General features: G+C 40.6%; 1 protein-coding gene across 1 annotated transcript in view; it reads right to left on the reverse strand.

Moving 5' to 3' along the window:
* Positions 1-26,791, reverse strand: part of LOC126475345 (sorting nexin-25) — a 174,220-nt gene that overhangs the window by 112,670 nt on the left and 34,759 nt on the right. The window contains exons 8-10 of the mRNA XM_050103152.1: positions 21,276-21,410; positions 17,520-17,729; positions 14,608-14,794 (exon numbers count right to left, since the gene is read on the reverse strand). Coding sequence (XP_049959109.1) covers positions 14,608-14,794; positions 17,520-17,729; positions 21,276-21,410 — 532 coding nt within the window. The remainder of the gene's footprint in view (positions 1-14,607; positions 14,795-17,519; positions 17,730-21,275; positions 21,411-26,791) is intronic.

A 26,791-nucleotide genomic window follows, 5' to 3' on the forward strand; every position in this document is an offset into this window, starting at 1 on the left:
AAATTCGCCTTGGAAATCGAGTAAAATCCACACAAAGGTGTAAAAACCAAGAACAGAAATAGACATTTGGCACAAAATCTGCCGGGAGCATAATGCATACTTTCTGAGGGTTGTGTGGGTGGAGCTGCTGTGCATGCAGAACATGCCAGACAGACAAGTGAGACACATGCAAGTCACATGCAATGGCGGGAGTACTCATTGATGGGTTCTCTTCAACTTGATGAAGCACTTCCTCTTCCAATATGACAATGTGCTGCTTTCTCGGAGCACCACAGTTTGCTGTATCGTTCGTGAATTTCCCACTTTGCCGCAGCTGTTGTTCTAATCTGCAAACTTGGGATTAGATGGAGTCACACGATTTGGAAAGTACTCATGGTACACGCATTGAGCACCTCTTCCATTACAGCGAGCTTCACCATAAATTAAAAATGTATTGGTGTACTCTACGCACGTGTACTCAAGCATCCTGTTAATGCAGTACTAGTCACTGACGCATAACAGGAAGCATGAAAACAAGGCAGATGGAAACATAGGATACCACGTGACATTGTGCCATCATACCATCCATGAATATGGGTAGCGTTCCATAATAGGCGAATTGAGTAAGAAATCTCTAGTGCATGACTGAGTAGCTGTTGTTTTCCTTGTAACTTGGAAATGAATCGTTTCTGGAGATGGGTTCGTATGTAAAACTAAGTCACCTATGCAACTTCTAGACAAGTCCATCCACGTGCAAATAACAGTTAAAAAGTCCTCTTAAATCCCTAGATTAATTTAAAACAAATTTGTTACACATACTACCGACTATCTGGGAAGAAATACTGTGGAGGTAAGAACCATCAACTTCCTACTGGAGTGATGGTGATAACTCGGAGAGAGCAGGAGGAAGTAGAAGGTACACAGACAGAGAGGGGAAAGAAGGAGATGGACAGAGAAAGGGAAGAGGAGTAGAGGGACAGAGAGGGAGGGTGGGGGCTGCAGGGGGGGCAGGTGGGAGGGGGGGGGGGGGAGATGGACACAGGGGGGAAGGAGAAGATGGACAGAGAGACTGTGTGGGGGATGGGTCCTTTGGCCATAACAAATATAGAAAATCCATACACAGCAACCTCTATTTCAATATCCTGAGCCATCACCACCCTTCATAAAGAACAAATGTGCTGAGACTAAGCTCCAAAGAGCTGCCAGATTGCCAAGCCTCAGTAAAGCCCCTATTACACGATGTGCGTAAACCATACACCTATGCACCAGTGCCTCAAGTGTTCATATCTGTAACAACAAGCTGGTTCACAGAGGCCTATTACAGCATGAACGCAGGATATACCTGGTGCACGTGTGCAGTGGACGGTAATAATGTGCAAAATGCCAATAGAACCATCTGATCTCATAAAGTCGTTCGTTCTACCGTGCAGAACACAAAGGGGATCGTGTGACATATTGGAACATCATCGTTCCAATTATTTACGTGAGATCAAGATTCCTATTTAATAAGAAATTGTTTTTTATCATTATTTATTAAGTAATTGCTATTCTATTATGTAGGTTACTACTGTTCTGAATTACTGACTAAACAGTTAGTTTTATATTACGACACTTGGTTGTACAGGTACCCGCATACCTAAATTTACATTTTGCACATGGAGGACCCATTTGTTTTTGGAGCTATTGCCCAGGCAGTGACAGTAAATCTTCAGATTAGGGCACAACGATGACAAAAACAAAAAGCCAAATGTTGTCGAATTCGACCCTAGATGAAAAGAAGGAACGAAGGTAGGGATTATATTCCTTATGAAAGAGCTCCCTCCATGAACCATGGACCTTGCCATTGGTGGGGAGGCTTGCATGCCTCAGTGATACAGATAGCTGTACCATAGGTGCAACCACAACGGAGGGGTATCTGTTGAGAGGCCAGACAAATGCGTGGTTCCTGAAGAGGCGCAGCAGCCTTTTCAGTAGTTGTAGGGGCAACAGTCTGGCTGATTGACTGATCTGGCCTTGTAAAACTAACCAAAACGGCCTTGCTGTGCTGGTACTGCGAACGGCTGAAAGCAAGGGGAAACTACAGCCGTAATTTTTCCCGAGGGCATGCAGCTTTACTGTATGGTTAAATGATGATGGCGTCCTCTTGAGTAAAATATTCCAGAGGTAAAATAGTCCCCCATTCGGATCTCCGGGTGGGGACTACTCAGGAGGACGTTGTTATCAGGAGAAAGAAAACTGGTGTTCTACGGACTGGAGCGTGGAATGTCAGATCCCTTAATCGGGCAGGTATGTTAGAAAATTTAAAAAGGGTAATTGATAGATTGAGGTTAGATACAGTGGGAATTAGCGAAGTTTGGTGGCAGGAGGAACAAGACTTCTGGTGAGGTGAATACAGGGTTATAAATACAAAATCAAATAAGGGTAATGCACGAGTAGATTTAATAATGATAAGTGCTACTGGGGTCCAGCTGCGCCGCAGCACGGAGTGTCATTCGCTCTGCGAACGTCGAGGAGTGCGGACGCATAGCTCTGGGTGTCTCGCTGGGCGTTGGCTTGCTATGTTCACTTGTGTTAACGTGCCACAGCAATGTCTCTGCGACGTGGTTACCGTCGTCGCTGGCGGCGCAGTGTACCTGTGTATTGCAGTTTGAAGGCGATTGATATTGACTTGGCTGGGCAGTTTAATAAACAACAATTGATTGGAGGTCCAAATGTTTTTCGTGGACTCCACCTGAACTTTACCTGTGATGTACAAGCAGTGTTTGGAGGTAGTACCTGGCTTACACTTGCTGTTGTATGGGGCAATCAAGCAGACTATGGTGGCCTTGAAGCATTTCCAGATGCTAACATTTTGGCTTGGAAGACATGGAGTATTGCTGAGACAGTGTCGTCGTAACTGCCGCCTGCTTCACGTCTGCTGTGCAGCGAGCTATCTTAATTTAAGTATTAACTGTATTTTTCTTACTTGTCACTTCTTCTTCCGTGTGTTTTTGCTTTTAGGAAGCTGTAATTGTCGAGTGCTAGTAATAGTGTTCCATAGATTTCATGTGTGTTTTGAATACAGTCAGAGAGAGTCCCTTTAGTCAGCCACAGTGCCAGTAGTGCTAGTGTTTGTTTTGAATACAGTCCAGAGACAGGTAGTGCTATTTTCATTGTTTTCTACAAGAAGTGGCTAGCAATCACAGTTTAGTCAACAATCAGCCGCCTTTAGTGAATTAGCAGTCTAGTTAAAAGTTGATTAACTCTCTACAGTAAATTGATTCCTTAGGATGGATAGGATGTGTGACTGCTGTGTACGGATGCAGGAGGAGCTGGCCACTGTTTGCGAACAGCTGAGCGTGTTGAAGGGCACGGTCAGCCGTCTTCAGGCTGCTGCCTCGGAGTGTAGCGGCAGTGGGGAGTCTGGTGCGTCGCATGGTAAACCCCAGGTGTTACATGCTTCACCCACTGTCCCTGCTGTCGAGACATCTTCGCGGGTACCGGGTGCAGTTGGGCTACCCTCTCCCCAAGGGGAGTGGCGGGTTCAGCAGCGTTCGCGGCGCCCGAGGCGGAGGGTAAATGTGGAGGCTGGCCGTGTGGCATCGCCCACTCTGCCTGTGAGTGGACATGTAGCTGCTCCTTCAGCAAGGTCTGAGCAGGCACACGGGGGGAGGGGTTTATTAGTTATTGAGAGCTCCAATGTTAGGCGGGTGATGGAGCCCCTTAGGGAAATAGCGGAAAGGTCGGGTAAGGCCAGTGTTCACTCTGTCTGCTTGCCGGGGGGTCTCATTCGAGATGTGGAGGAGGCCCTGCCGGCGGCGATAGAGAGCACTGGGTGCACCCGACTGCAAATTGTTGCTCATGTCGGCACCAATGACTCCTGCTGTCTCGGTTCAGAGGTCATCCTCAGTTCGTACAGGCGGTTTGCGGAATTGGTGAAGGCGGAAAGCCTCGCTCGCGGGGTGGAATCAGAGCTAACTATTTATAGTACCGTTCCCAGAACCGATCATGGTCCTCTGGTTTGGAGCCAAGTGGAAGGCTTAAACCAGAGGATCAGACGATTCTGCGGAGATCTGGGGAGCAAATTTCTTGACCTCCGCTATCGGGTGGAGAAATGTAGGGTCCCCCTGAATAGGTCAGGCGTGCACTACACGCCGGAAGCGGCTACAAGGGTAGCAGAGTACGTGTGGAGTGCACATGTGGGTTTTTTAGGTTAGAGAATCCCCTCCCTAGGCCTGACAAGACGCCTCCTGAGATGCGGCAAGGTAGGAATAGGCAAAATGCAACAGGGAATAACAATATTAATGTGCTAATAGTAAACTGCAGGAGCGTCTACAGAAAGGTCCCAGAACTGCTCTCGTTAATAAACGGTCACAACGCCCATATAGTACTAGGGACAGAAAGTTGGCTGAAACCAGATGTAAACAGTAATGAAATCCTAAACTCAGATTGGAATGTATACCGCAGAGACAGGCTGGCCAGTGAAGGGGGAGGCGTGTTTATAGCGATAAGAAGTGCAATAGTATCGAAGGAAATTGACGGAGATCCGAAATGTGAAATGATTTGGGTGAAGGTCACAGTTAAAGCAGGCTCAGACATGGTAATTGGATGTCTCTATAGGCCCCCTGGCTCAACAGCTGTTGTGGCTGAGCACCTGAAGGATAATTTGGAAAATATTTCGAGTAGATTTCCCCACCATGTTATAGTTCTGGGTGGAGATTTTAATTTGCCGGATATAGACTGGGAGACTCAAACGTTCATAACGGGTGGCAGGGACAAAGAATCCAGTGAAATTTTTTAAAGTGCTTTATCTGAAAACTACCTTGAGCAGTTAAACAGAGAACCGACTCGTGGCGATAACATATTAGACCTTCTGGTGACAAACAGACCCGAACTATTTGAAACAGTTAACGCAGAACAGGGAATCAGCGATCATAAAGCGGTTACGGCATCGATGATTTCAGCCGTAAATAGAAATATTAAAAAAGGTAGGAAGATTTTTCTGTTTAGCAAAAGTGACAAAAAGCAGATTACAGAGTACCTGACGGCTCAACACAAAAGTTTTGTCTCAAGTACAGATAGTGTTGAGGATCAGTGGACAAAGTTCAAAACCATCATACAATATGCGTTAGATGAGTATGTGCCAAGCAAGATCGTAAGAGATGGAAAAGAGCCACCGTGGTACAACAACCGAGTTAGAAAACTGCTGCAGAAGCAAAGGGAACTTCACAGCAAACGTAAACATAGCCAAAGCCTTGCAGACAAACAAAAATTACGCGAAGCGAAATGTGGTGTGAGGAGGGCTATGCGAGAGGCGTTCAATGAATTCGAAAGTAAAGTTCTATGTACTGAATTGGCAGAAAATCCTAAGAAATTTTGGTCTTATGTCAAAACAGTAGGTGAATCAAAACAAAATGTCCAGACACTCTGTGACCAAAATGGTACTGAAACAGAGGATGACAGACTAAAGGCCGAAATACTAAATGTCTTTTTCCAAAGCTGTTTCACAGAGGAAGACTGCACTGTAGTTCCTTCTCTAGATTGTCGTACAGATGACAAAATGGTAGATATCGAAATAGACGACAGAGGAATAGAGAAACAATTAAAATTGCTCAAAAGAGGAAAGGCCGATGGACCTGATGGGATACCAGTTCGATTTTACACAGAGTACACGAAGGAACTTGCCCCCTTCTTGCAGCGGTGTACCATAGGTCTCTAGAAGAGCGTAGCATTCCAAAAAATTGGAAAAGGGCAGAGGTCGTCCCCGTTTTCAAGAAGGGACGTCGAACAGATGTGCACAACTATAGACCTATATCTCTAACGTCGATCAGTTGTAGAATTTTGGAACACGTATTATGTTCGAGTATAATGACTTTTCTGGAGACTAGAAATCTACTCTGTAGGAATCAGCATGGGTTTCTAAAAAGACGGTTGTGTGAAACCCAGCTCCCGCTATTCGTCCACGAGACTCAGAGGGCCATAGACACGGGTTCACAGGTAGATGCCGTGTTTCTTGACTTCTGCAAGGCGTTCGATACAGTTCCCCACAATCGTTTAATGAACAAAGTAAGAGCATATGGACTATCAGACCAATTGTGTGATTGGATTGAAGAGTTCCTAGATAACAGAATGCAGCATGTCATTCTCAATGGAGAGAAGTCTTCCGAAGTAAGAGTGATTTCAGGTGTGCCGCAGGGGAGTGTCATAGGACCGTTGCTATTCACAATATACATAAATGACCTTGTGGATGACATCGGAAGTTCACAGAGGCTTTACGCAGATGATGCTGTGGTGTATCGAGAGGTTGTAACAATGAAAAATTGTACTGAAATGCAGGAGGATCTGCAGCGAATTGACGCATGGTGCAGGGAATGGCAATTGAATCTCAATGTAGACAAGTGTAATGTGCTGTGAATACATAGAAAGATAGATCCCTTATCATTTAGCTACAAAATAGCAGGTCAGCAACTGGAAGCTGTTAATTCCATAAATTGTCTGGGAGTACGCATTAGGAGTGATTTAAAATGGAATGATCATATAAAGTTGATCGTAGGTAAAGCAGATGCCAGACTGAGATTCATTGGAAGAATCCTAAGGAAATGCAATCCAAAAACAAAGGAAGTAGGTTACAGTACGCTTGTTTGCCCACTGCTTGAATACTGCTGAGCAGTGTGGGATCCGTACCAGATAGGGTTGATAGAAGAGATAGAGAAGATCCAACGGAGAGCAGCGCGCTTCGTTACAGGATCATTTAGTAATCGCGAAAGCATTACGGAGTTGATAGATAAATTCCAGAGGAAGACTCTGCAGGAGAGACGCTCAGTAGCTCGGTATGGGCTTTTGTTAAAGTTTCGAGAACATACCTTCACCGAAGAGTCAAGCAGTATATTGCTCCTTCCTACGTATATCTGGCGAAGAGACCATGAGGATAAAATCAGAGAGATTAAGGGCCCACACAGAAGCATACCGACAATCCTTCTTTCCACGAACAATACGAGACTGGAACAGAAGGGCGAACCGATAGAGGTACTCAGGGTACCCTCCGCCACACACCGTCATGTGGCTTGCGGAGTATGGATGTAGATGTAGATGAATAGGAAAATAGGACTGCGGGTAAGCTACTACAAACAGCATAGTGAATGCATTATTGTGGCCAAGATAGATACGAAGCCCACGCCTACCACAGTAGTACAAGTTCATATGCCAACTAGCTCAGCAGATGACGAAGAGATTGATGAAATGTATGATGAGATAAAAGAAATTATTCAGATAGTGAAGGGAGACGAAAATTTAATAGTCCTGGGTGACTGAACTCAATAGTAGGAAAAGGAAGAGAAGGAAACGCAGTAGGTGAATATGGAATGGGAGGAAGGAATGAAAGATGAAGCCGCGTGGTAGAATTTTGCACAGAGCATAACTTAATCATAGGTAACACTTGGTTCAAGAATCATAAAAGGAGGTTGTATACATGGAAGAATCCTGGCGATACTGGAAGGTCTCAGATAGATTATATAATGGTAGGACTGAGGTTCAGGAACCAGGTTTTAAATTGTAAGACATTTCCAGGGGCATATGTTGACTCCGACCACAATTTATTGGTTGTGAACTGTAGATTAAAACCGAAGAAACTGCAAGAAAGTAGGAATTTGAGGAGATGGGACCTGGATAAACTGAAAGAACCAGAGGTTGTAGACAGCTTCAGGGAGAGCATTAGGGAATGATTGACAAGAATGGGGGAAAGAAATACAGTAGAAGAAGAATGGGTAGCTTTGAGAGATGAAATAATGAAGGTAGCAGAGGATCAAGTAGGTAAAAAGACGAGCGCTAATAGAAATCCTTGGGTAACAGAAGAGATATTGAATTTAATTGATGAAAGGAGAAAATATAAAAATGCAGTAAATGAAGCGGGCAAAAAGGAATAAAAACGTCTCAAAAATGAGATCGACAGGAAGTGCAAAATGGCCAAGCTAGAGGACAAATATAAGGATGTAGAGGTGCATATCACTAGGGTTAAGATAGATACTGCCTACAGGGATATTAAAGAGACCTTTGGAGAAAAGAGAATCACTTGCATGAATATCAAGAGCTCAGATGGAAACCCAGTCCTAAGCAAAGAAGGGAAAGCAGAAAGGTGGAAGGAGAATATAGAGCGTCTATACAAGGGCGATGTTCTCGAGGACAATATTAAAGAAATGGAAGAGAATGTAGATGAAGATGAAATAGGAGATATGATAATGCGTGAATAGTTTGACAGAGCTCTGAAAGACCGAAGTCAAAACAAGGCCCCTGGAGTAGACAACACTCCATTAGAACTACTGACAGCCTTGGGAGAGCCAGTCATGACAAAACTCTACCATCTGGTGAGCAAGATGTATGAGACAGGCGAAATACCCTCAGACTTCAAGAAGAATATAATAATTCCAATCCCTAAGAAAACAGGTGTTGACAAATGTGAAAATTACCAAACTATCAGTTTAATAAGCCACGGCTGCAAAATACTAACACAAATTCTTTTCAGATGAATGGAAAAAATGGAAAAAAAAGCGGACCTTGGGGAAGATCAGTTTGGATTCTGTAGAAATGTTGGAACACATGAGGCAATACTGACCCAAAGACTTATCTTAGAAAATAGATTAAGGAAAGGCAAACCTACGTTTCTAGCATTTGTAGACTTAGAAAAAGCTTTTGACAATGCTGACCAGAATACTCTCTTTCAAATTCTGAAGGTGGCAAGTGTAAAATACAGGGAGCGAAAGGCTATTTACAATTTGTACAGAAACCAGATGGCAGTTATAAGAGTCAAGGGACATGAAAGGGAAGCATTGGTTGGGAAGGGAGTGAGACAGGGTTGTAGCCTCTCCCCGATGTTATTCAATCTGTATATTGAGCAAGCAGTAAAGGAAACAAAAGTAAAATTCAGAGTAGGTATTAAAATCCATGGGGAAAAAATAAAAAGTTTGAGGTTCGCCGATGACATTGTTATTCTGTCAGAGACAGCAAAGGACATGGAAGAGCAGTTGAACGGAATGGACAGTGTCTTGAAAGGAGGATATAAGATGAACATCAACAAAAGCAAAACGAGGATAATGGAATGTAGCCGAATTACGTCTGGTCATGCTGAGGGAATTAGATTAGGAAATGAGACACTTGAAGTAGTAAAGGAGTTTTGCTATTTGGGGAGCAAAATAACTGATGATGGTCGAAGTAGATGGATATAAAATGTAGACTGGCAATGGCAAGGAAAGCGTTTCTGAAGAAGGGAAATTTGTTAACATCGAGTATAGATTTAAGTGTCAGGAAGTCGTTTCTGAAAGTATTTGTATGGAGTGTAGCCATGTGTGGAAGTGAAACGTGGGCGATAAATAGTTTAGACAAGAAGAGAATAGAAATTTTCGAAATGTGGTGCTACAGAAGAATGCTGAAAATTAGATGGGTAGATCACATAACTAATGAGGAGGTATTGAATAGAATTGGAGAGAAGAGAAATTTGTGGTGCATCTTGAGTAGAAGAAGGGATCGGTTGGTAGGGCATATTCTGAGGCATCAAGAGATCACCAATTTAGTATTGGAGGACAGCGTGGAGGGTAAAATTCATAGAGGGAGACAAGAAGCTTGCACAGGATAGAGTAGCATGTAGAGCTGCATCAGACCAGTCTCTGGACTGAAGACCACAACAACAACATGAAAGAACTGAGATCCAAAGATCCACAAGTGTTTCGGAACTTCATGAGGATGGACATGGCCTGTTTCGAGAAGTTGCTGTCTATGACAGAAGATGGAATTAGCAAGTGTGACACAGTTATGAGGGAGACTATCCCACCTTCTCGAAAGTCAGAATTAAATTATACAAGGGTTGGAACTTTAATAGTGGCAACTATTTATTTACAGCTCATACAAAATAGATGCGTGTTTCAAAGTTTTACTGACCTTCAAACTAGTCACCAGCATTGTGTATAACCCACTGCCAATGATGTGGAAGTCGTAGGATACTCTTAGCAGCACCAGTTGTGTTGACAGTTCGAGCGGCGCAGTCTACTGCCCATGAATTTGTGGCAGTTCTGAAGTGAACGCCGTAAAGTGTTTCCATCAGTTTAGAAATCGAGTTGAACTCATGAGGGCTTAAGTTAGGGGAGTGCAGTAGGTGGCCTAGCACTCAGCAGCCCCATCAGTCAAACAAATCAGCAACAGCTTGAACTGTACGTTCTTGAGCATCGTCCTGCAAAATGATGATCAGGTCCTGCAGAAAGTGTCATCACGTCTGTCTCTATGCTGTTCATTATTGGAACACAACCTACGAACAGCTTAGAGACAGAAGTGATGACACTTTCTGCAGGACCTGACCATCATTTTGCACGACAATGCTCAAGCACATAAAGTGCAAGTTGCTACTGATTTGTTTGACAGATAGGGCTGCTAAGTGCTATACCACCTACTGCACTTCCCTGATTAAGCCCCTGTGAGTTCAACTCAATTTGTAAACTGAAGAAAACACTCACGGCATTCGCTTCAGAACTGCTACAAATTCGTTGGGCAATAGACTGTGCTGATTGAACTGTCAACACAACTGGCAACGGGTTATACACAATGCTGGTGACCACTTTGAAGGTCAGTAAAACTTTGAAACACATATCTATTTTGTATGATCTGTAAATAAATAGTTGCCACTATTAAAGTTCCAATCCTCGTATATTTATATGTTTTGTGATCATACCAAACTAGATCACTGATAAAATACCAGTACATGCCCTGTTATGTTGCAGGCTGGTTGTAACATTATGTTTCCTGGTGACTCGGGAATCTTTTAAGTGTCTGGCTTTCAGCCACAGAATAGCACAGCCTACCATTTCAAATGTAGTTGTGGGTGTATGCACTGCAATTTGCAACATTTTAAAGGACCAATACTTAAAGGTCTTTTTTTTTTTTTTTTTTTCGAAGTTTGGAAAATGGAATGCAACGTGCCTACTCAGAGTTTTGCAGTCCTTGTCTGTCGCACTGGGCAAAACTGCACGGACGTTCTTGCCATCACTGCCAGTTTTTCTTTTCTGGCATGCTGAAATACAGTAAGAGATGCTATAAAATCAAACATGAACTTTCACAAGCTAAGGCATTAAGATACAAATCGAAAATCACCATGGAACGTTATACGCATATTACTCAGAAACAAACGATTGCCAATGTGCCTTATTATGATACAGCAGGTCATATACACACCTTTCCCTGTTGTATGCCTGAATTAAGATGCTTAATGCCTCTTCGCTCCATTTCATTTTGATAATACGAAGTAATCTAAAGAAAAAATGCTTTCACATAAAGTTAGTAAATAAGAAAGTTTTTTTCTGCATTTTTGAAAACCTATTTACTGAAAAAAAGGCGGAAAATCCCCAACACAAAAACTGAAATACTACCCACCAAACAATAAACAAATAAGCAGAAAGCACTGAGGTTCCCCCCCCCCCTTCTACACATGTGTGATTTATCACAACCTAGTGCCCTAGCGCGCATGAGCGGATTGATGGCAGTTTAGAACTGCTGTCTATTCTGGTGCGCGAATATTGTGTCTACTAATTTTCATAGTTTCCCCCATTCTACCACTAGATGGCTGTCGTGCTAGACCAGTACCGTTCGCGACAGATCGTCGTGTATTACCCGCTTAAGAACTACGCTACCTACAGCGCTCCAAAGGAATGGGTACTCATACCAACAAACTGGGTGTGGGCTGAGGATAATGTTTATAAAACTGATGTTCAGTCACAGCCTGAGTATGATTGTGTGTTTTAGTGATTTTAATCTTGTGACGTGCTGCCATATTCATGATGCTAATCATAGAAATTTAATTATATGTATGACCTCTGCGCTCTGAAGTAGAAGGTTGTAAACGTGATTTATATACATATGCAAGAGTCCAGCATGGCAACATTTGCCATCACAGGTTCTGATGATCATACAGTCAACAAATGCATTTAGATACTGTATGATAGCACATAAAATAAACCTAACTGACAGTTGCAGGTGAGAGAGAATCACTTAGGAGAAAGCCAAGTATGGGTATCAGGAAACATTAAAACTAGATATAGATGTTTCAATTTACACAAGGTTTAGGTTCTAGCAGTCATATCATTAAACTCTTTATCAGTCACCTCGTGTACCGGATGCAGAAAACAGAGAGAGATAAGAATTTCACAAAATAACAGCTTGGCTGTAGGAAACCAAATGTGAATAGAAAGCTTAACAAATACTGGAATTCAAACTTTGCTGTAAACAGGGGTAAAACAACAACAGTAGCTTGCAGTACGGTTATAGTATAGGCAGTGAGCATTTAAATGACCACATCTTAGAGAAGGAGACAATTAACTCAGTCATCAAAATAATGCTTACAAACTGAAATTGCTAACTTGGTATAAAACCTAAAAATATACCACCAAGAATTTGAACTACTCTCCTCCTCATTGCAAACTAGCATTGACCATTGCACCACATCACTAGGCCTAGAGTTTCGTTGTGCTGCTGAGATTCTGGGGTTTGTAATCATATATACCAACATACATAACTTGAGCTAGCACTATGGACTCTTCACAAAAATACCTCTCCTTCTAGATGGAAGGAAGATTAGAGTTTAACGTCCTTCAACAGCATGTGCATAAGACACAGAGACAACCTCAGATTATGAATGGATGGCGAAAGGAATCAACCGTGTCCTTTTCAAAGGAACAATTCTGACATTCGCGCGGAGCAATTTAGGGCAATTGAGGAAAACCTAAGTCAGGATGGGCAGATGGGGATTTGAACCATCACTTTTCCATTTGTGAGTATAGGGTGCTAAGCACTGAGCCACCACCTTGCACCATTCGCCTTTTAGAAACATATGTGCTGCTAATACGACCGGAAAGAGAAAGAGGTATGTGTTAAGAAATTCAGTTACAAAACTAGTAAAAGGGAATAAAGAAAAAATATAAAAATCCATGGCCATGCAGTCCTGGATACAATAACACTGAAGAAAGGGCTATGGAAGACGCCTGTATGTGAGAGAGGGAAAGTGTCAACTTCACAGTTGAAGTCTATGTGAAATCACAGATTAAGAATATCATAAACCAGGGTATTGTGGCATCATAGAGGAAATGGCTCATGAAGTTGGATAATGAATTGCTGCGATTATAAAGCACAAGTTTCAATGTCATGAACTTTAGGGTGAAAGGTAAACAAGGGTAGTAACCACTTAGGTATGGGTGTGAGTGCTTTTGCAAGTTGATGACATTCAGCATCAAGTTTATAAGCATGCTCATTTAGTTGTCTCCGGCCATCCTAAAAATGAATGTATGACACTATCTGTTATTTATAACAACTACTGTTCCTTATAAGAACACTTCTGTTGATACTGACACTTTTCTAAAATCCAGGTAAGCAAAAGAGCAGAAGGAATCACTATTTATTGGGAGTTCCAACGTTAAACTGGTTATGGAGCTCCTATTGGTAAATAGCAGTTTCCGCAGGAAACACAGGGTTCACCAAAAGGATCTCACCAGAACTGATGTGGTAACTCTGCAAGTAGGTACTAAGGACACAACGCACAGTTAATTGCAGGTCTTGGCTCACACTGGCAGTAACTCTCATTGTTTAGGTTCTGACACTATTCTCATTTCCTTTTGGCAAACAATTGGTGCACTGAAGATTCCTGAGCTAGTTCAATGGATCAGAAAACAATTTACAATTTGCCCGTTATGTCCACAACCATGTACTCTGGTGACTTGAGTGTGTAACTCTTGTATAATTAATCAAAGGTTCAGGACTGGATCCGCAGTTATCTTTGGATTTTTTCTTCCAGCTGACCTGCTCCAAGCATGTAAAAACCACGAACTGTCCTCAAGACATCTGTTTTCACTATTAATCGCCACAAAACTAGTTGGATGTAACAGTTTTCAAGGTGGAAAAGGAAAGGTGTACATCTCCAAAAGGGCTACACCTATTAAAGCACCTTAAAGCTCAACCAAATAAGCTTGTTTACTCAGACTCAGTCTTAGAGTTCTGGGGCTAATGAGATGTCCTAAACGAAACACTCCATTATCATCACAACAGTCTTCGATACAAATTTATTTTTCAACAGTATTAGGTGGAGCACTAAGGGATAGATATTCCTGAAACAGGGATGCATTACAAAGCGGAGCAAGAGATTTTGTAATATTGTGTGCTTGAAACGTATCTTAATGTTTAGACTAGTAGAGTATTACACTGCCTCTCAAGATTAATTCATCACTATCTTTTAGCACATTCCTGAAATAAAGTCTGACCACCTAGGTTTCGCTGAATAAACTATTTTCACCTCTATCTGCACTGATTAAGGAAAACAAAATTAACTTCAATAAAGTAACAGTCAGAAACTGTACTCCTTTTGAATAACACTTCGTTAGTCTCTGACCATGGGTTGTGGAGGAGAGGTTGGGAGGGGGGGGGGGAGGGGGGGGGGGGGAGCAGCCTTCAAGAAACTAACCACGAAGTCATGTACAAATGCAATCAATCACTGTTTCAAGAATTATTTTTCGTTGCTCTATGGCACCCTAATATAAAATGGTACCCAAACACACACACACAGAATAGCAATATTGCATAAGTGAGAGTAGTTGCATTGAATAAGGAATCAATAAGGAAAGCACTTACCATCAACTGCTTCATCTGTTTCATCATGGTTCTCCATAGCAAGTAACATTTTTGGATATACATCACTCACAATAAATGAGGGGAATATTTTTTCTTCCAAGTTGGCCAATATCTGAGCCTGTACCTCATAAAATACTTCTGGTCCTGTATCACCTAAGAGAAATGCCTCCATTCTCTTCAAGATTGGCTGAAAGTATTTGAGAAATAATGAATACAAGAACAGAATACAACATGAACATACCAGTCACTATAAGCAGAATATGTGACACGTCAAATAGTATTATGTAAATTGACAAGGAGTATACATTTCCCAGGACAGTGTGTGAACCATCCAATGATTCAACGGTAATGACATTTTACTGATATTAGTAAAGGTTTTCTCTCAAGTACGGTGACTTTGTTGCCATTAGCAGATGTTAGAGAGCTCTACACAGCACTGAAGTAAACATACTTCTTGAACAAGTGCAATTAACATCATTTTTCCAGAGATCTGAAGCCCAACATTAACAGTTCTTTAAACATAACAACCTTCAACTACAAGGTCCAGTTGTACTAATAAGACCGCCACCTATGTTTGATGCCAACGTGCAATAACCACTCACAGACAGCAAATGGCAGCACTAGCAGTGGAGGGTATATAAAGCATGGCAGAGGGATGCAGAAACAGACCGATTTGTTTGATACCCAAAAGGGCATTATCATTGGCTTTCGGGCCAAGGGTAGAAGCTCCTCCAAAATGGTTGGTTTGTAAACTGTCCACATGCTACTGTGGTTAAAGTATAGTGTGCATGGCAAAACAGTGCTATACAAACCCAGCAACAAAGCAACAGTAGTGCATCACAGGCCACAGATAACAGTGGTGAACGATGGGTGCAGAGATGCATATGGGCAAGAAGGCATGCAACTGTTGAGCAACTGACCACCCAAATGAACTAAGGGGCTACCAATAGTGTCTCCTCAATGACTGTACAGCAAATGCTGCTGTGTATCGGCCTTTGCATCAGGTGCCTGGTTTATGCACCCATGCTGACTGCTGTTCATCAGCGATGAAGGCTGTAAGTTGCATTCCAGTACCGCAGCTGGGTATCCGTGTGGCAACAAGTGGCCTTTCAGATTTCATGTTCCATCTGACAGAGGGCCTTGGGCGGGAATGGCACTGCAACAATTGTTGGAAGGGTCCAGGCCAGAGGAGGGCGCATTAAGGGCTGGGAAATGTTTCCGTGGCATTCCCTGGGTGATCTCATTATTCGGGAAGCCACAATGGGCAAACACAAGTATGCATCTAACCTTGGGAAGCAGATCCACCCCTACATGCAGTTTTTTTTCCACAGCACTACATCTACCAGGAGGACAATGCAAGGTATCACACAGCTCACAGTGTACAGCGTAGTTTAAGGAACACCAGGATGAGTTTACTATAGTCCCATGGCTAACAGACACCTTAGATTTAAATCCAATAGGGAATTTGTGAGATCACATCGTTCAGGCTGTTCATGCTGTGATTCCTCAACCGTGACACCCAGTCCAGCTGCCCATGGCACTGGAGTCGGCATGGTTCCACATCCCTGTCGGCACCTTCCATAACCTCAGTGACACTTTTCCTGCACGTCTGTGTTGCAAAAGTTTGTTATATAGGCTTTTGACAGGTGGTCACATTAATGATACTGGGACATGTATGTGGCAATAAAGAATTTTGTTTATTTCTATGAATAAAACAATAGACTTTCCAATTGTACATTCAGTATGAAATATGGAAAAAGTAAATCTACAATATATTCTACTGTGTACCATTATATATTTCTACTTTGAAACACCATGTCTGAAATTCATAGCTGCAGTTAATGGACGTTTATGTATACGTTATGTCATTAGATCTCTCCCCATATGATCTTTCCATACACAAATCTAAACTGAAAAGTCCACCATTTGCAACATTGCTTAATTTAAAAAATGGTAACAGGAACTGTAAAATAACAATCAAAGTTGTCTCCTAACAACATTCCTGGAATATTTACTGCTCCTTTCCTAAATCCTCTCTGGTCCTTTTCCTTCATTCCTCTTCCTTCCCCTTCAGCTCTTCAGCCGGAAGAAGGAGCTACTTGCTCCAAAAGCTTGCATAAGTTAAACCATTTTGTGTGAGTGTTCTCCTACCATCATATGGTGAGTAGATTTTTTTTATCTATCCAGTTACACTATATTGTCAATAATTATTTTCATTGTTAATACTGCAGATGTTATACAAAAGATCATGAGAAGTTACATAAACTAAAAATTACTTAATGGCTGTAAGTAAACTGACAGATCTACCTGAATGAGCAAAAGTTCAGAAAACAATCATATGTTACTCCTTCAGCAAAAGAACAAAGTTTTAGAAAAAATATTTAGGAATAAAGGAGACAACTCACCAAAAGGCATAAGCGCTGCATCGTTGACAGATACATAAACTATAGGTCTAGAGCTTCGTTTTTCCATCTTTCAGAATGAAATTCCTTTCTCAAGCTTGTAGGAGACAAGCGTGGGCACATGTTTATCCTACAAGCTTGAAAAAGGAATTTCATTCCGAAAGGTAGCAAAGCAAAGCACTGTACCTCTTGTTTGTGTAACTGTCAATGATGCAGCACTTCTGCCTTTTGGGGAGTCGTCTCCTTTATTCCTAAATAATTTGTTATTCTCAGCCACACACACACACACACACACACACACACACACACACACAGAGAGAGAGAGAGAGAGAGAGAGAGAGAGAGAGGTGGGGGGGAGGGCGGAGGGAGGATGGGGGAGGGGGAGGGGGAGGGGGAGAGGGAGGGGGCAGGGGGAGGGGGGAGGGGGCAGGGGGAGGGAGGAGGAGGAGGGGGGCACAACTTCATTCTGCTTTTTTAACAGTGATGTAAGTTGCCTGTTTACTATCCTACCTTGTCAACTCGAATTTCTGGTGATGGCGTGTTTATATAGGTGTAGAATATTTCAGTACCAAGCTGGTGAAGGTCACTCCGTTTTGCCTGCCGTAGTTCTTCAACAGCATTCCAATAACTAAGCAGTGCCTTGCTACCTACTTGTTCCAGGTACTGCATCAGATGTTCTCTACCCACCACAGTGCCAAGTACTTCATGTAAAGACAACATCTGTAAAAAGTACAACCGATAAGTGCAAATAGCACACTGACTATATATTACCAAATCCAACATGTAAGAAAGAAAAAGAAGTGAAGGAATGCCTAATGTAAACAGAGCAGAAAAGGATGGTTTTCTAAGAAAATGATAAAACTAAGATAAATTGAGATTAATAAATGGGGGCCTCCAGTAATAAAAACACAAATTTCAGAGACCAGAAACTGAAATTTATAAAAATTTGATGATAAAATGTCATAGTAATGATGTAAGAACTGCCTACAGAAAAATTATACAAAAAAACATGTTACTTCTAACTTGCTTACCCAATAGTAGGAAAGAAATTTCAAGTTATGATTTCTAATAATACACATTCTAATCAAACATAACTGTTCAGTAGGTTTAACTGTATAAAATAGTGTTTATTAAATTACTGTGTGCATCGACAGAGTGCCATAACCTACACTTGCGTAAACAAATTTCAGTTCTAATTCTATAATTACAGTTTCTGTTCCTGCATCTGCACGAAAAATGTAGACCCTTTCTTCAAGCACTAAATGCATGCTCTGCAACATTTCACAATATGTCTTGAGTACAAGGGCCTTACTACGAGTCATTTAAAAATGTGCCAACATGTGATCAATAATATGAGATCTCCTCACAAGGAAATTGGACTGATTTCATACAATACTACAATATTTTAAATGTCCAAGGTATTTTAAGACCATGTACATTCAGCAGAAATATAATGAAGAGCCAAAGGAACTGGTACATCTACCCAAAATCATGCAGGGCACCTGCAAGCACGCAGAAGTGCCGCAACATGATGTGACATGGACTCAACTAATGTCTGAAGTAGTGCTGGAGGTAACAGACACCATGAATCCTGCAGGGCTGTCCATAAATCCGTAAGAGTATGATGATCTCTTCTGAACAGCACGTTGCAAGGCCCTAGAGATGCTCAATAATGTTCATGTCTGGGGAGTCTGGTGGTCAGCGGAATTGTTTAAATTTAGGAGAGCCACTCTGTGGCAATTCTGGATGTGTGAGGTGTTGCACTGTCCTGCTCAAATTTCCAAAGTCCGTCAGAATGCACAATGGACATTAATGGATGCAGGTGATCAGACAGTATGCTTATGTAAGTGTCACCTGTCAGAATCATATCTAAACGTATCAGGGGTCCCACATCACTCCAACTGCACATGCCCCACACCATTACAGAACCTCCACCAGCCTGAATAGTCCCCTGCTGACGTGCAGGGTCCATGGACACATGAGGTTGTCTTCATACCTGTACACATCCATCCGCGCAATACAATTTGAAATGAGACTCGTCCGACCAGGCAACATGTTTCCAGTTATCAACAGTCCAACATCGGTGTTGACGGGCCCAGGCGAGGCGTAAAGCTTTGTGTCAAGCAGTCATCAAGGATACATGGGTGTGCCTTCAGCTCCGAAAGCCCTTATTGATGTTTTGTCGATTGGTTCGCATGCTGACACTTGTTGATGGTCCAGCATTGAAATCTGCAGCAATTTGCGGAAGGGTTGCACTTCCATCACACTGAATGATTTTCTTCAGTCATCATTGGTCCCATTCTTGCAGGCTCTTTCTCGAGCCACAGCGATGTCAGAGATTTGATATTTTTCCAAATTCCTGATATTCGTGGTACACTTGTGAAATGTTCATATGGGAAAATCCTCAGTTCATTGCTACCTTGGAGATGCTGTGTCCCGTTGCTCGCATGCGAACTATAATACCACATTCAAACTCACTGAAATTTTGCCATTGTAGCAGCAGTAACCAATCTAACAACTGTGCCAGATACTTGATGTCATATATAGGCATTGCTGACCGCAGGGCCTTATCCTATTTACATATCTCTGTATTTGAATATGCATCTCTATACTAGTTCCTTTAGCACTTCAGGGTATTTACAGTAAAAGTTTTCAAACAATCAAACAACAAAAGCTACAGATTGCTTGAAATAGTTAGTTCTGCAGCAAGTGATAATTGACAAACAACTATACATTCATGCTACTACAGTCTTGATCAGGAACGAACACTGATGTCTTCAAAGTGTAGAAAACTGAGATTGGCACACTTCATTATAAACCATGCAACAGATTCTGGATTGCACCCAAAAGTGATGCCAGTGCTAATATCATTCATGGAAAGGTGTCTGCATATGATTCAACTTACACTTGGTTCATCAAATGACTTCAAAGTGTGTAATCTGCTAGTAATTTAACTGAAAAGTTGCCAACATTAATACAGGAGTGGAAACCACATTACTAGATCAATGAAGCATAACGTAAAAGCATGGAACGAAGGTACACATCGTGTGTTCTGTAAAAATTAAAACTGCATGTAAGAAATTGTTAAAATCGCAGAGACAAAAAGGTTGGCCGTATATGATCTTCATGAAGGAGAGAGAAGTTAAACTAATTTCCCTGTCCTCTCTGAATAAGGAACCTACTGAAATTTCCTGGCAGATAGGAACTGTGTGCCAGACAGGGTGTCAAAACTAGAAACCTGGTTTTTGGAGGCAATGATCTTAGTAGTAAGCTCTTCAGGCACAACTGAAGCCCCATGCTCACAGCTTTATTTTTGCAGGTACCTCTATCCTCCTTTCCAAATTTCCCAGAGGCTCTCCTACACATATTGCAGGACTAGCACTCCTGAAAGAAAGGACATCAAAGAGAAGTGACTTTGCCACAGCTCAGTGGTTGTTTCCAGAATGAATCTCCCACTCTTCGGAGAAGTGTGCATTGTTTTGAAATTTCCTGATCCCGTTTTAATCTGCTACAAAGTTTCGAAACAGTGCACACTTCTCTGCAGAGTGTAATATTCATTATGGAAGGATCATACTGTTCAGAAAACTAGGAGTTCTGTGTTCCTTGGGAATTTCTAACAACATTGGGCATTGTGCCTTTTGAAAATTACATGTTGTGGCTTCTAAATGATTAATGGAAAATCTCATATAAAGATGTGAAACAAATACTAAAAAAGAGATAGAGGGGCTGGCCAGCACTTACCTCAGCTCAGTACAGTCGATAGATACACAAAACAGAACAGAAAATTTACGTATCCTAGCTTTCAGAACTTTGTTCCTTCATCAGTGAGGAGAGAGGGGAACCTCTCTCCTCCCTGACGAAGGAACAAAGTTCTGAAAGCTAGGATACGTAAATTTTCTGTTCTGTTTTGTGTATCTATTGGCTATACTGAGCTGAGGTAAGTACAGGCATGTTGTGGCTTCATTACAGATACTTATGTATCAACATGATGAACATTGAGAGAACATTGTCTAGAAAAGCGACTTGTTCTCACCTGGAAAATCAGTAAAAGGTATTATGACATTTTTCCAAAGCCTCAGCCTAATATAAATTCCTCAAACCATGACTGTCAAACCTGTCTAGCAACACTTTATGCCAACAATCTTTTCAGCATGTGATGCTCCCATTAATTATGCAAACAACATATTCCAAGTGATCACACCAAACCACATTATTACTCTCATGTGTGACTGTTATGCAAAGTAACTGCACAGTTCTGAGATCTACCTTTCTTGCTTCAACAGTTGCAGCTTCAACTGCCTCTTCAACAGCATAATCTGTCCAGCCAAGGCTCACTAAACGTTTCTCACATTGTGCTTTAGCATAAGTCAGTTGATTCATGTAACGCTTCATTTGTCTTGCCTGAAAAAGAAACAATCTAAAATACACTGATGGAAAAAAGCAACAGAGCTATTCATAATAAATGCATTTGTTAAGATTTGTGTTGAATCTGTGTTAAGTATTATAATATAGTACATCAATGATAAAAGCAGTGGTTCCAACACTATATTAGGAAGCAACCAGAGTTGTTAAATTAGTAATGTAAGAGGTACATTTCAAACCATCTTGTCAGGTATCATTAAATTATGCAGCATACTTGAGATTGTATTAAGTTATCTAAGCATCACTTTAGCACTGGTGGCAGTTAGGTACCAGTATTTTCTTACTGTATACTAACTGCACTAATACCTTTTTCTTGAGAAAGCAATTCTTCCACAACCCAAAAAAATCTCTAAAGAGAGAATGAAAAACACATACATATTTGTGTGTCATTGCCATTATTCCAAAATTGATTACTTCTAATGACAATCATAATCCATCAAACTTTGCAACTGGAAATGCATTGACAACACAAAAAAATTTCATACATGCAAAATATGAAAATAAAAAATTGATGAATCACACTACGTGAGATGAAAACAGACTGTCTTAGCAGTTATTAGGAGCAAAGGAGTAAGACTTAAAGGTGCAAAAAGTTCGAAAACAAAGAAACCATGTCTGATTCTGAGCTTCCAGAATATTTGTAGCATTTTAATTTTTGGCTGAAAAAGGAACATATGAAATGAAAAAAACATAAAATAAACAAAGAATTAAGTCAAGGCCCCAACAGGAGCTAAACAGAAAATTGTAGAAAGGTTATCTGCCACTGTACATCTAACATTTAAGACATATTTCAAGAATATGGATATCTCAAACACTAATTGTCTATTTTTCTTTCAGAAACAGGAGAGCTTTGCAAATGTTAACAGTTATAATATTCAGACAGCAGCTTTACATGTATAAAAATTCTCTACTCTTCATTCGTTACTGGTTTCAGTTAAACATGGTAATCATCACTGGATCTTGTCACAAGATATGTGGGCTGTTGTCATGACAGTGGACGATGATTACCAAGTTTATTTGAAACTCACCTTGAATGACAGATTAATATCTGAAGCTGTAGTCTGAATGTTACCCTTAAATATGCTTCCTTGTCTAATATATCAAACCAATATGGAACTATTAAATTCATTTCACTACTTGTACTACACACCCTAGCATTGTAACTGGCAAAGCATACCACCAAATGGGGTGAAGTCTATCAATCCTGATCTTCAAACTTAAATATTTCTCTAAACTATAAAATTAATATATTGCTTTTTCTTTCAAAGCCTGGGTATACAGCTGTAGTAATAAAATTTTTGGTCTTTATTACCTTTTGCTCAAGAAGATTGTATAATTTAAAAACAAACTGCTTCAGTTAACTTCACCCTTCCTGGGGGTGAAGTTGACCAATTCTCTGTTATGTGATAATTGGAATCATTTCTCACTACAAAGTGACTTTAATTGTTCTGAAACTTTATCAACAACAGAAAAATAAATCTGACATGATAAATAAATTTTAATACTAATTTTGGGGTAACTTACTAAGAAAGTTTAAAGACAAAAACAATATGATCACAAACTTGCATTATGAAATTCTGAAGAAACACACACTCTTCTTCTTTAGGCCTAAAAACTGGCTGATCAACCATCTATTTTACCATAACGACCATAACAACTATGGATCCCATTCATAACAGTTCTTTTGCAAATTTTATACACCCGGGTAACCTTGTTAATGCTTGTTTTCCCATTTAAAAATTTCTTGACAGACTTCTAAAACATCCAGAGTATAGTTCTTCAATTCACCCAACTTACATCCACACACATGTGGCTTTTCCACATTGACAACTCTTATGATCTCACTTGTATGATGAAACAAACAGAACTGCAACCTATGTGACAAATTCACATGTTAACATACAGACACTTGCAACAATGACTTCCTCACTCCACCATTAGAGTGTTATAGAGAAACTTTGCTGCATACATTGTGTAACATTGTTGCTGCACTCATTAGTTCACATTCTTGCTACATTGTGAATAGTTTTTGTTCATAAAAGAACCACTCGAGAAAATATGGTCAATTTTATCTCCACTCCACCAAGAATTTGCAAAATTTTACTTATGTGTCTATAAACAGGAGATTAACTTTTGCTGTTGCTCTAGTTGTCTTTGTGGAGGGTCAATTCACAACATACTTAAGACCTAGACATGTGAGTTGTGTTACGTCAGTCACACAAATAAGTTTTAGATCATTAAAAAAGTTAAAGTAAATCAGTCCTCTTGAAAACAATTAAGATTCAGATAGAGGTTCAGTAAAACTGTACATTTAGCCACTGCCGGAATTAAGAAGTTTTTAACAGTAAATATAATAACAAAAATGTAATAATTTTCATCATCTGTATGAAGTTATTTAACATAAAATGTTTATTGAATATTTTGGTCAAATTCCCCATTTGACGATACATCAAACTGACAGTAATCTGAGAGAGAGTGCATGTTGCCTTCAATTCACCCAGTTTTCAATTGATATGAGAACCACTAAGTTCAAATCAAAAATGATTGGCCACATGCATGATGTTTACATGGATAACATCCAAAAACTTGCTGTTCAACATTCTCTGGGATGAAGACTGAACAGAATGACTTCCTCAAGACTAACCAGCATGGATTTCAAAAACCTCAATCATCTGAAATCCAACTCACACTTTTCTCACATGACATGTTGAAAGTGTTGGATCAAGGCAACCATGTAGATGCAGTATTTCTTGATTTCTAATGACATATTGAAAGTGTTGGATCAAGGCAACCATGTAGATGCAGTATTTCTTGATTTCTAAAAGGGTTTCACTCACCTATGCTTATTATCGAAAGTACAACCGTAGGGGGAGATCAAGGGAAATTTGTGACTGGCTTGAGGACTTTTTGATAGGGAGGGCACATCATGTTATCTTGGATGGAGTGTCATTGTCAGGTATATAAGTAACTTCACGTGTGCCCCTGGGGAAGTGTGTTGGGACCCTTGCTGTTTATGTTGTATATTAATGATCTTGCAGTCAGTATTAACAGTAAAATCATGCCTTTGCATGATGAAGGAGTCATCTAAAATGAAGTACTATCTAAAAAAAGCTCCATATATATTCAAATGTATAGATAAAAAATCTACTCACCATGCGGCACCAGGAGAACACACACAAATAAAGGTTTAACTTTTACACGCTTTCGGAACCAGTGGATCCTTCTTCTGGCAGAAGTATTGAAAGGGAAGGAAGGAGAGTAAAGGAAAAGGACAGGAGAGGTTAAGGGAAAGGTGTGCAGTTCAGAAAAGCCACCCAGAACCCCGAGTCAGGGCATACTTACCCGATGGGATTAGAAGGAATTCCTTCTCATCCCATCCAGTAAGTTTTCCTGACCCGGGGTTCTGGGTGACTTTTCTGAAATGTACTCTTTTCCCTAAACCTCTCCAGTCCTTTTCCTTCACCCCTCTTCCTTCCCCTTCTACTGTTCTGCCAGAAGCAGCCTCTGGTTCCAAAGCTTGCAAAAATTAAATCTTTTTGTGTGTGCCATCACTTGGTGAATGGATTTTTTTTATCTATTTACTTACATTATATTGTCTGTAATTGATTATTTTCATCATTACATAAATATTCAGTCAGATCTTGATAAGGTTTCAACGTGGTGCAGAGATTGGTAACTTGCTCTAAATGTTCAGAAATGTAAAATTGTGCACTTCACAAAAAACATAGTATCCTATGACTACAATCAATGAGTCACTGTTGGAATCAACCAACTCATACAAATACCTGGGTGTAGTACTTTGTAGGAATATGAAATGGAATAATCACATAGGTTCAGTCATGGGTAAAGTAGGTGGTAGACTTCAGTTAATCGGTAGAATACTGGGAATGTGCAAACAGTTGACAAAAAAGATTGCTTACATATCACTCGTGCAAGCCATTCTAGAATATTGCTCAAGTGTATGAGACCCATGCCAGACAGGACTAACAAGGGATATTAAACATATACAGAGAAGGGCAACACCAATGGTCACCGGATTTGTTTAATCCATGGGAGTGTGTCACAGAGATACTGAAGGAACTGAAGTGGAAGACTCTTGAAGATAGACGAAAACTATCCCGAGAAAGTCTGTTAACAAAGTTTCAGGAACCAGCTTTAAATGATTACTCAAGGAATATACTGCAACCACCTAGCTATCGCTCACATAGGGCTCATGAGGAAAAGATTAGAATAAGTACTGTATGCACACAGGTATTCAAACAATCATTCTTCCTCCACTCTATATGTGAATGGAACAGGCAGAAACCCTAATAACTGGTGCAATGGGATGTACCCACTGCCATGCACCTCACAGTGGTTTGCAGAGTATAGATGTAGATGTAGATGTAGATGAACGTAGCAGCAGGGACGAAGTGCATTTATTTACACTCATCTCAGCTGTGTGTTCACCACCCTCTCTATACTTAAGTGCTTCCAGTATCTACAAGTAGACAGAGTAACTGGCACCCCAACAAGTAATTTACCATTATGCTCAAATAACAACATAGCTTTTTCGCTTCTTGTTGTTAGCTCTCTTCAAAATATTCCTTCCTTTCCTTCCATTTGATTTCATCTCTTTTACTCCTGTGGCTAGAATTCTTTATCTTCTTATCTCATAACATTTGTTTGATGTAAAGCTGACTCCTAGCCATTCCTTACTCTATTTTTGTCTTTATTTATATCTTATTTTCATCGCTGCTCTTGTTATTTCTTCCCAGTTTTCGTCACTCATCTTACACACATCAATACCGTACACACCATTTTCCAGACAATGGAACTGGAATCTCAGCTGTTACAGTATATCTTTACCTCGGGTTTACCTGTTGTGGTCTTTTGTCATAAGTTTGAAATTTTTCTTGCGTTAATCATCTGTTAATTTTCTTTTATCTTTCACTAACATTTGTTTAGCCTTTTCTCCCAACAACAAAGTTGCATAAAACTTGTTTTTTAATGTTTTTTTTCAGACTTTTACCAAATTTTTGGACAGTGACAACAGTACAATAAATAAGGTCAACTCCTCTTCTGTCCACATATTGTGGTCTTTTAAGTCTGACACCACACAGACTGTGACAATATTAATGACAAGGAATTAGTTTTGATAGAAAAGAAATTGGACAAGAATCAAAAAGGGAATGTTATGGCATTCAGCACAGGATCAGAATGCGGACATCTTTTGAACATGAATATACCAAAGAAGGAATGAATTTTAAAAGTTTCTTCAACATTTTAATGTCATCAGAAATGGAGCACTAGCACAACTGGAAGACATGTGAAGGAACTGGCCTTGGTCTTGTTGTTGAAAGTACCCTGGCTTTTGTCTA

Source organism: Schistocerca serialis, chromosome 4, assembly GCF_023864345.2.
Source record: "Schistocerca serialis cubense isolate TAMUIC-IGC-003099 chromosome 4, iqSchSeri2.2, whole genome shotgun sequence".
NCBI lineage: Eukaryota > Metazoa > Arthropoda > Insecta > Orthoptera > Acrididae > Schistocerca > Schistocerca serialis.